At 40.1% G+C, this 11,843-nt stretch overlaps 1 protein-coding gene across 1 annotated transcript in view; it reads left to right on the top strand.

Moving 5' to 3' along the window:
* The first annotated feature begins 1,500 nt into the window (after positions 1-1,500).
* Positions 1,501-11,843, top strand: part of LOC124128597 (SCO-spondin-like) — a 28,841-nt gene continuing 18,498 nt past the window's right edge. The window contains exons 1-11 of the mRNA XM_048385963.1: positions 1,501-1,673; positions 3,668-3,850; positions 4,521-4,712; positions 5,160-5,345; positions 5,634-5,825; positions 6,217-6,399; positions 7,070-7,261; positions 7,736-7,918; positions 8,589-8,780; positions 9,172-9,354; positions 10,025-10,216. Coding sequence (XP_048241920.1) covers positions 1,553-1,673; positions 3,668-3,850; positions 4,521-4,712; positions 5,160-5,345; positions 5,634-5,825; positions 6,217-6,399; positions 7,070-7,261; positions 7,736-7,918; positions 8,589-8,780; positions 9,172-9,354; positions 10,025-10,216 — 1,999 coding nt within the window. The 5' untranslated portion in view covers positions 1,501-1,552. The remainder of the gene's footprint in view (positions 1,674-3,667; positions 3,851-4,520; positions 4,713-5,159; positions 5,346-5,633; positions 5,826-6,216; positions 6,400-7,069; positions 7,262-7,735; positions 7,919-8,588; positions 8,781-9,171; positions 9,355-10,024; positions 10,217-11,843) is intronic.

Below are 11,843 nucleotides of genomic sequence, written 5' to 3'. Positions count from 1 at the left end.
TACCCTGCCCTGTCACATGTGGAGCAGATGCCATGACAAACCAGAGCAGACGTAGGGATTGTAACGCCCCTGCTCCGGAAGCCGGTGGCAAGAACTGCACGGGTCCACTGACGGAAACCAGTCAGACACACTGCAATGTTCCTCCATGTAGTGGTACGTGAAGACCAATTTGTCATACAGTTTATACGTCTGTAGTGTACATGTACAACTTTCAGTTTAATTATCGGAGGACTAAACTGTGCCTTTATGGTCATACGTCAAACCACGAAAATCATATGACATCTTAAGAGCTGTATGATCACACACAATCTTATGCACTTTCATATGAGTGTGAGATATGTGTCTGTTACAACTAGCAGCAGTTAAAATACACATAACTTCTGGACGTGCAGAGCGACTGTCGTAAAGATACCAGGAGTATTTAAACTACAGAAATCAAGAGTATGACGAACCTAAAGAAGACATTCATATTCCTTGTATTGATCAGATATATTATGGATATCAGACCACGCCCTTTGAACTGACTTTCCAATGTTAATTCATCTGTGTAGAAATGATAAAAATGTGTTCCCGAGAAAATATAGAGGTATTGCATGAAACAATGAAAGGATTTGCTTATTCCAACCACTAGGCGACGACAATGTGACCGAGTGGAGCCAATGGAGTGCTGCAGCATGCACAGCCACCTGTGGTCCAGGCCAAGAGGGAAGCGTGAAAAGAAGCAGAAGTTGTATTACGCCGGCCAATAATATCAGCTGTACAGCCGAACTAATAGAAACCCAAATGGGAAACTGTGACCTCCCTAAATGTCCAGGTAAATGTGTAGCCATGTGTAACTGTATCACTTTCATGTACTGCAGTATATAAAATGTAGCAACCCTACCCTGAGAAGTAACTTGTTTCATGTACATTCTTAGTGCTATATTTCCTTCATCAGACTATGGAAAAGCGTCTCCTTCTTGACTGAAGCAGTTCTGACAGAGCGAGTTTGTATGTAAAGGTTGTTGGCTTTAATAATTTGTCTCCAAGTTGACAAAGTACTACGAGTGGAATATCAAACCCGTCTCCAATTCACTTGCTCGTATGACACATGTTCCCCAAATAAGATATGAAAAACCATGTCCATTTTATGCTGTTAATCAATCGCCAACTCTTTCTAATGTAACTACATTTTGAAATGCATGAAATATCCTGATAACATTATGTATCAATTTCTAAAGGCATCAGATAAATCGTCACTTTGCTTTATTTGACGAACACTGTAAAGGTGAGACATGGGCAGAAACAAAGCGAAACCCAGCGAAAAAGACAACACTGGTCTCTTTTTCTACTTTAACAGAAACATTCCTGATTTCACAATACGCAGCAAATAGTCGGATGCACACAACATCAGTATTTGCTACACAATTGTCACATTTATTAGTGATAATATATGGATTGCTAGCATATCACTGTATTGACAATATGTTGATACTTTGCAGTTGATGGAGGGCAGTCAAACTGGACATCGTGGTCAATCGTACCCTGCCCTGTCACATGTGGAGCAGATGCCATGACAAACCAGAGCAGACGTAGGGATTGTAACGCCCCTGCTCCGGAAGCCGGTGGCAAGAACTGCACGGGTCCACTGACGGAAACCAGTCAGACACACTGCAATGTTCCTCCATGTAGTGGTACGTGAAGACCAATTTGTCATACAGTTTATACGTCTGTAGTGTACATGTACAACTTTCAGTTTAATTATCGGAGGACTAAACTGTGCCTTTATGGTCATACGTCAAACCACGAAAATCATATGACATCTTAAGAGCTGTATGATCACACACAATCTTATGCACTTTCATATGAGTGTGAGATATGTGTCTGTTACAACTAGCAGCAGTTAAAATACACATAACTTCTGGACGTGCAGAGCGACTGTCGTAAAGATACCAGGAGTATTTAAACTACAGAAATCAAGAGTATGACGAACCTAAAGAAGACATTCATATTCCTTGTATTGATCAGATATATTATGGATATCAGACCACGCCCTTTGTACTGACTTTCCAATGTTAATTCATCTGTGTAGAAATGATAAAAATGTGTTCCCGAGAAAATATAGAGGTATTGCAGGAAACAATGAAAGGATTTGCTTATTCCAACCACTAGGCGACGACAATGTGACCGAGTGGAGCCAATGGAGTGCTGCAGCATGCACAGCCACCTGTGGTCCAGGCCAAGAGGGAAGCGTGAAAAGAAGCAGAAGTTGTATTACGCCGGCCAATAATATCAGCTGTACAGCCGAACTAATAGAAACCCAAATGGGAAACTGTGACCTCCCTAAATGTCCTGGTAAATGTGTAGCCATGTGTAACTGTATCACTTTCATGTACTGCAGTATATAAAATGTAGCAACCCTACCCTGAGAAGTAACTTTTTTAATGTACATTCTTAGTGCTATATTTCCACCATCAGATAATGGAAAAGCCTCTCCCCCTTGACTGAAGCATCTCTGACAGAGCGAATTTGTATGTAAAGGTTGTTGGATTTAATAGTGTGTCTCTAAGTTAACAAAGGAGAGAATACGAGTGGAATATCAAATCCGTCTCCAATTCACTTGCTCATTTGACCAATGTTCCCAAAATGTGATATTAAAAACCATGTCCATTTTATGCCGTTAATTAATGTCCAACTCCATTTTATGTAACTACATTTTGTAATACATGAAATATCCTGATAACATTATGTATCAATTCTAAAGCATCATATAAATCGCCCTTTTGCTTTATAGACACACACTGTACAGGTGAGAGATGGGCAGAACTAAAACGAATCTGAGTGAATAAACACTGGTTACTTTTTCTACGTGCAAAACTGAAGCATTCCTGATTTCACAATATGCAGCAAATTGTCGGATGAACACAACATCAGCATTTGCTACACAGTTGTGACATTTATTATTGGTAATATATGGATTGATAAAAGTTCACTGTGTTGACAATGTTGATACTTTGCAGTTAATGGCGGGCTGTCAAACTGGACATCGTGGTCAATCGTACCCTGCCATGTCACATGTGGAGTAGATGTCATGACAAATCAGAGCAGACATAGGGATTGTAACAACCCTGCTCCAGAAGCCGGTGGCAAGAACTGCACAGGTCCACTGACGGAAGCCAGTCAGACACACTGCAATGTCCCTCCATGTAGTGGTATGTGAAGGCCAATTTGCCATACAGTTTATACTTCTGAATTGTACATTTAAAACTTTCATTTTAATTATCGGAGGACGAAACTGTGCCTTTATGGTCATATGTCGAACCACAAAGATCAAATGACATCTTAAGAGCTGTATATCACACACAATCTTGTGCATTCTTATATGGGTATTAGATATGTGTCTGTTACAACTAGCAGCAACTAAAATACGCATAACTTCTGGACGTGTAGAGCGACTGTCGTAAAGATACCAGGAGTATTTAAACTAAGGAAATCAAGAGTATGACAAACCTTAAGAATAAATTCATATTCCTTGTACTGATGACATATATTATGTATGTCAGACCAAGCCTTTCGTATTGACTTTCCAATTTTCATTCAACTATGTAGAAATGTTAGAAATGTTGTCCAGAGAAATATAGAGGCATTGCACGAAACAATGAAACGATTTTCTTATTCCAACCACTAGGCGACGACGATGTTGGCGAGTGGAGCCAATGGAGTGCTGCAGCATGCACAGCCACCTGTGGTCCAGACCAGGAGGGAAGCATGGAAAGAAGCAGAAGTTGTGTTATGCCGGGCAATAGTATCAGCTGTACAGCCGCACTAACAGAAACCCAAATGGGAAACTGCGGCCTCCCTAAATGCCCAGGTAAATGTGTAGCCATGTGTAACTGTTACACTTTCATGTACTGCAGTATATACAATGTAGCAGCCCTGCACTGAGATGTAACTCGTTTCAGGTACATTGTTAGTGCTATATTTCCACCATCAGACTATGGAAAAGCCTCTCCTCTTTGACTTAAGCAACCCTGACAGAGTGCGTTTGTATGTAAAGGTTGTTTGCATTAATAGTGTGTCTCCAAGTTAACAAAGGAGAGAATACGAGTGGAATATCAAATCCGTCTCCAATTCACTTGCTCATTTGACCAATGTTCCCAAAATATGATATTAAAAACCATGTCCAGTTTATGCCGTTAATCAATCGCCAACTCCTTTATTATGTAACCACATTATGAAATACATGGAAAATGCTGATAACATTATGTATCAATTTCTAAAGGCATCATATAAATCGTCACTTTGCTTTATTGACGCACACTGTACAGGTGAGAGATGGTCAGAACCTAAACGAATCCCAGTGAATAAACAACACTGGTTTATTCCTCCATGTACAAACAGAAACATTCCTGATTTCACAATATGCAGCAAATAGTCGGATGAACACAACATTAGCATTTGCTACACAATTGTGACATTTATTATTGGTAATATATGAATTGATAAAAGTTCATTGTGTTGACCATGTTGATACTTTGCAGTTGATGGCGGGCTGTCAAACTGGACATCGTGGTCAGTCGTACCCTGTCCTGTCACATGTGGAGTAGATGCCATGACAAACCAGAGCAGACGTAGGGATTGTAACGCCCCTGCTCCGGAAGCCGGTGGCAAGAACTGCGCGGGTCCACTGATTGAAACCAGCCAGACACACTGCAATGTCCCTCCATGTAGTGGTATGTGAAGGCCAATTTGCCATACAGTTTATACTTCTGCAGTGTAAAGTTCGATTATGGGAGGAGGAAACTGTGCCTTTATGGTCAAATGTCGAACCACAAAGATCAGATGCCATTTTTAGAGCTTTTTGATCACACACAATCTTATGCATTTTCATATGGGTGTGGGATATGTGTCTGTAACAACCAGCTTCAAGTAAAACATACATAACTTCTGGACTTGTAGAAAGACTGTCGTAAAGATATCAGGAGCATCCAAACTAAAGAAATCGAGTGTATGAGGAAATTCGTATTCTTTCTTTTGATCACATATGTTATTTATGTCAGACCAAGCCTTTTGTACCGATTTCAATGTTCATTCATCTGTTTAGAAATGATGGAAATGTTGTCCAGAGAAAAGTAGAGATATTGCACGAAAGAATGAAACGATATGCTTATTCTAACTAGTAGGCGACGACAATGTGACCGAGTGGAGCCAATGGAGTGCTGCAGCATGCACAGCCACCTGTGGTCCAGGCGAAGAGGGAAGCGTGAAAAGAAGCAGAAGTTGTATTATGCTGGCCAATAATATCAGCTGTAAAGCCGCACTAATAGAGACCCAAATGGGAAACTGCGGCCTCCCTAAATGTCCTGGTAAATGTGCAGCTATGTGTAACTGTATCACTTTCATGTACTGCAGTATATAAAATGTAGGAACCCTACCCTGAGAAGTAACATGGTTAGAACCAAAACGAATCTGAGTAAATAAACAACACTGGTTTCTTTTTCTACGTGCAAACTGAAACCTTCCTGATTTTACAATACGCAGCAAATAGTCGGATGAACACAACATCAGCATTTGCTACACAATTGTCAAATATATTATTGGTTATATATGGATTGCTAGCATATCACTGTGTTGACCATGTTGATACTTTGCAGTTGATGGAGGGCTGTCAAACTGGACATCGTGGTCAATCGTACCCTGCCCTGTCACATGTGGAGTAGATGTCATGACAAATCAGAGCAGACGTAGGGATTGTAACAACCCTGCTCCGGAGGCCGGTGGCAAGAACTGCACAGGTCCACTGATGGAAACCAGTCAGACACACTGCAATGTCTCTCGATGTAGTGGTATGTGAAGGCCAATTTGCCATACACTTTATACTTCTGAAGTGTACATGTAAAACTTTCATTTCAATTATAGGAGGACGAAACTGTGCCTTTATGGCCATATGTCGAACCACAAAGATCAGATAACATCTTTAGAGCTGTATATCACACACAATCTTATGCATTCTCATATGGGTATTAGATATGTGTTTGTTACAACTAGCAGCAATTAAAATACGCATAACTTCTGGACGTGTAGAGCGACTGTCGTAAAGATACCAGGAGTATTTAAACTTAGGAAATCAAGAGTATGACAACTCTTAAGAATAAATTCATATTCCTTTTATTGATCACATATATTATGTATGTCCGACCATGAAGAATGAAACGATTTTCTTATTCCAACCACTAGGCGACGACAATGTGACCGAGTGGAGCCAATGGAGTGCTGCAGCATGCACAACCACCTGTGGTCCAGGCCAAGAGGGAAGCATTGAAAGAAGCAGAAGTTGTGTTATGCCGGCCAATAGTATCAGCTGTATAGCCACATTAACAGAAACCCAAATGGAAAACTGCGGCCTTCCTAAATGCCCGGGTAAATGTGTAGCCATGTGGAACTGTAACACTTTCATGTACTGCAGTATATGAAATGTAGCACCTCTAACATGAGACGTAACCCGTTTCATGTACATTCTTAGTGCTATATTTCCACCATCAGACTATGGAAAAGCCTCTCCTCTTTGACTCAAGCAACTCTGACAGAGCGAGTTTGTATGTAAAGGTTGTTTGCAATTATAGTGTGTCTCCAAGTTAACAAAGGAGTGAATACAAGTGGAATATCAAATCCGTCTTCAATTACCTTGCTCGTATGACACATGTTCCCCAAAAAAGATATTAAAATCCATGTCCATTTAATTCTGTTAATCAATCGCCAACTGTTTTGAATGAAACTACATTTTGAAAGACATGCAATATTCTGATAACATTATGCATCACTTTTTAAAGGCATCATATAAATCGTCACTTTGCTTTATTTGACGCACACTGTACAGGTGAGACATGGTTAGAACCCAAACGAATCTGAGTAAATAAACAACACTGGTTTCTTTTTCTACGTGCAAACTGAAACCTTCCTGATTTTACAATACGCAGCAAATAGTCGGATGAACACAACATCAGCATTTGATACATAATTGTCACATTTGTTATTGATAATATATGGATTGCTAGTATATCTCTGTGTTGACCATGTTGATACTTTGCAGTTGATGGAGGGTTGTCAAACTGGACATCGTGGTCAATCGTACCCTGCCATGTCACGTGTGGAGTAGATGCCATGAGAAATCAGAGCAGACGTAGGGATTGTAACAACCCCGCTCCGGAAGCCGGTGGCAAGAACTGCACAGGTCCGCTGATGGAAACCAGTCAGACACACTGCAACGTCCCTCCATGTAGTGGTATGTGAAGGCCAATTTGCCACACAGTTTATACTTCTGTTGTGTACATGTACAACTTTCAGTTTAATTATCGTAGGACGAAACTGTCTTTATGGCCATATGTCGAACCACAATAATCAGAAGACATCTTAAGAGTTGTATGATCACACACAATCTTATGCATTCTCATATGGGTGTTGGATATGTGTCTGTTACAACTAGCAGCTGTTTAAATACGCATAACTTCTGGACGTGTAGAGCGACTGTTGTAAAGATACCAGGAGTATTTAAACTAAAGAAATCAAGAGTATGGCAAACCTTAAAAGAAATTCATATTCCTTGTATTGATCACATATATTATGTATGTTCGACCAAGCCTTTTGTATTGACTTTCCAATTTTCATTCATCTGTGTAGAAATGATAGAAATGTTGTCCAGAGCAATATAGAGGATTTGCGCAGAAGAATGAAACGATTTTCTTATTCCAACCACTAGATGACGACGATGTTGGCGAGTGGAGCCAATGGAGTGCTGCATCATGCACAGCCACCTGTGGTCCAGGCCAAGAGGGAAGCATTGAAAGAAGCAGAAGTTGTGTTATGCCGGCCAATAGTATCAGCTGTATAGCCACATTAACAGAAACCCAAATGGAAAACTGCGGCCTTCCTAAATGCCCAGGTAAATGTGTAGCCATGTGGAACTGTAACACTTTCATGTACTGCAGTATATGAAATGTAGCACCTCTAACCTGAGACGTAACCCGTTTCATGTACATTCTTAGTGCTATATTTCCACCATCAGACTATGGAAAAGCCTCTCCTCTTTGACTCAAGCAACTCTGACAGAGCGAGTTTGTATGTAAAGGTTGTTTGCAATTATAGTGTGTCTCCAAGTTAACAAAGGAGTGAATACAAGTGGAATATCAAATCCGTCTTCAATTACCTTGCTCGTATGACACATGTTCCCAACATAAGATATTAAAAACCATGTCCATTTAATTCTGTTAATCAATCGCCAACTGTTTTGAATGAAACTACATTTTGAAAGACATGCAATATCCTGATAACATTATGCATCACTTTTTAAAGGCATCATATAAATCGTCACTTTGCTTTATTTGACGCACACTGTACAGGTGAGACATGGTTAGAACCCAAACGAATCTGAGTAAATAAACAACACTGGTTTCTTTTTCTACGTGCAAACTGAAACCTTCCTGATTTTACAATACGCAGCAAATAGTCGGATGAACACAACATCAGCATTTGCTACACAATTGTCAAATATATTATTGGTTATATATGAATTGCTAGCATATCACTGTGTTGACCATGTTGATACTTTGCAGTTGATGGAGGGTTGTCAAACTGGACATCGTGGTCAATCGTACCCTGCCCTGTCACATGTGGAGTAGATGTCATGACAAATCAGAGCAGACGTAGGGATTGTAACAACCCTGCTCCGGAGGCCGGTGGCAAGAACTGCACAGGTCCACTGATGGAAACCAGTCAGACACACTGCAATGTCTCTCGATGTAGTGGTATGTGAAGGCCAATTTTCCATACACTTTATACTTCTGAAGTGTACATGTAAAACTTTCATTTCAATTATAGGAGGACGAAACTGTGCCTTTATGGCCATATGTCGAACCACAAAGATCAGATAACATCTTTAGAGCTGTATATCACACACAATCTTATGCATTCTCATATGGGTATTAGATATGTGTTTGTTACAACTAGCAGCAATTAAAATACGCATAACTTCTGGACGTGTAGAGCGACTGTCGTAAAGATACCAGGAGTATTTAAACTTAGGAAATCAAGAGTATGACAACTCTTAAGAATAAATTCATATTCCTTTTATTGATCACATATATTATGTATGTCCGACCATGAAGAATGAAACGATTTTCTTATTCCAACCACTAGGCGACGACAATGTGACCGAGTGGAGCCAATGGAGTGCTGCAGCATGCACAACCACCTGTGGTCCAGGCCAAGAGGGAAGCATTGAAAGAAGCAGAAGTTGTGTTATGCCGGCCAATAGTATCAGCTGTATAGCCACATTAACAGAAACCCAAATGGAAAACTGCGGCCTTCCTAAATGCCCAGGTAAATGTGTAGCCATGTGGAACTGTAACACTTTCATGTACTGCAGTATATGAAATGTAGCACCTCTAACCTGAGACGTAACCCGTTTCATGTACATTCTTAGTGCTATATTTCCACCATCAGACTATGGAAAAGCCTCTCCTCTTTGACTCAAGCAACTCTGACAGAGCGAGTTTGTATGTAAAGGTTGTTTGCAATTATAGTGTGTCTCCAAGTTAACAAAGGAGTGAATACAAGTGGAATATCAAATACGTCTTCAATTACCTTGCTCGTATGACACATGTTCCCCAAAAAAGATATTAAAATCCATGTCCATTTAATTCTGTTAATCAATCGCCAACTGTTTTGAATGAAACTACATTTTGAAAGACATGCAATATTCTGATAACATTATGCATCACTTTTTAAAGGCATCATATAAATCGTCACTTTGCTTTATTTGACGCACACTGTACAGGTGAGACATGGTTAGAACCCAAACGAATCTGAGTAAATAAACAACACTGGTTTCTTTTTCTACGTGCAAACTGAAACCTTCCTGATTTTACAATACGCAGCAAATAGTCGGATGAACACAACATCAGCATTTGATACATAATTGTCACATTTGTTATTGATAATATATGGATTGCTAGTATATCTCTGTGTTGACCATGTTGATACTTTGCAGTTGATGGAGGGTTGTCAAACTGGACATCGTGGTCAATCGTACCCTGCCATGTCACGTGTGGAGTAGATGCCATGAGAAATCAGAGCAGACGTAGGGATTGTAACAACCCCGCTCCGGAAGCTGGTGGCAAGAACTGCACAGGTCCGCTGATGGAAACCAGTCAGACACACTGCAACGTCCCTCCATGTAGTGGTATGTGAAGGCCAATTTGCCACACAGTTTATACTTCTGTTGTGTACATGTACAACTTTCAGTTTAATTATCGTAGGACGAAACTGTCTTTATGGCCATATGTCGAACCACAATAATCAGAAGACATCTTAAGAGTTGTATGATCACACACAATCTTATGCATTCTCATATGGGTGTTGGATATGTGTCTGTTACAACTAGCAGCTGTTTAAATACGCATAACTTCTGGACGTGTAGAGCGACTGTTGTAAAGATACCAGGAGTATTTAAACTAAAGAAATCAAGAGTATGGCAAACCTTAAAAGAAATTCATATTCCTTGTATTGATCACATATATTATGTATGTTCGACCAAGCCTTTTGTATTGACTTTCCAATTTTCATTCATCTGTGTAGAAATGATAGAAATGTTGTCCAGAGAAATATAGAGGATTTGCGCAGAAGAATGAAACGATTTTCTTATTCCAACCACTAGATGACGACGATGTTGGCGAGTGGAGCCAATGGAGTGCTGCATCATGCACAGCCACCTGTGGTCCAGGCCAAGAGGGAAGCATTGAAAGAAGCAGAAGTTGTGTTATGCCGGCCAATAGTATCAGCTGTATAGCCACATTAACAGAAACCCAAATGGAAAACTGCGGCCTTCCTAAATGCCCAGGTAAATGTGTAGCCATGTGGAACTGTAACACTTTCATGTACTGCAGTATATGAAATGTAGCACCTCTAACCTGAGACGTAACCCGTTTCATGTACATTCTTAGTGCTATATTTCCACCATCAGACTATGGAAAAGCCTCTCCTCTTTGACTCAAGCAACTCTGACAGAGCGAGTTTGTATGTAAAGGTTGTTTGCAATTATAGTGTGTCTCCAAGTTAACAAAGGAGTGAATACAAGTGGAATATCAAATACGTCTTCAATTACCTTGCTCGTATGACACATGTTCCCCAAAAAAGATATTAAAATCCATGTCCATTTAATTCTGTTAATCAATCGCCAACTGTTTTGAATGAAACTACATTTTGAAAGACATGCAATATTCTGATAACATTATGCATCACTTTTTAAAGGCATCATATAAATCGTCACTTTGCTTTATTTGACGCACACTGTACAGGTGAGACATGGTTAGAACCCAAACGAATCTGAGTAAATAAACAACACTGGTTTCTTTTTCTACGTGCAAACTGAAACCTTCCTGATTTTACAATACGCAGCAAATAGTCGGATGAACACAACATCAGCATTTGATACATAATTGTCACATTTGTTATTGATAATATATGGATTGCTAGTATATCTCTGTGTTGACCATGTTGATACTTTGCAGTTGATGGAGGGTTGTCAAACTGGACATCGTGGTCAATCGTACCCTGCCATGTCACGTGTGGAGTAGATGCCATGAGAAATCAGAGCAGACGTAGGGATTGTAACAACCCCGCTCCGGAAGCCGGTGGCAAGAACTGCACAGGTCCGCTGAGTGAAACCAGTCAGACACACTGCAACGTCCCTCCATGTAGTGGTATGTGAAGGCCAATTTGCCACACAGTTTATACTTCTGTTGTGTACATGTACAACTTTCAGTTTAATTATCGTAGGACGAAACTGTCTTTATGGCCATATGTCGAAC

Source organism: Haliotis rufescens, unplaced genomic scaffold (genome assembly GCF_023055435.1).
Source record: "Haliotis rufescens isolate VD_foot unplaced genomic scaffold, xgHalRufe1.0.p SCAF_6, whole genome shotgun sequence".
NCBI lineage: Eukaryota > Metazoa > Mollusca > Gastropoda > Lepetellida > Haliotidae > Haliotis > Haliotis rufescens.
The sequence above is the reverse complement of the archived record's forward strand: the minus strand, read 5'-3'. Positions and strand labels throughout refer to the sequence as shown.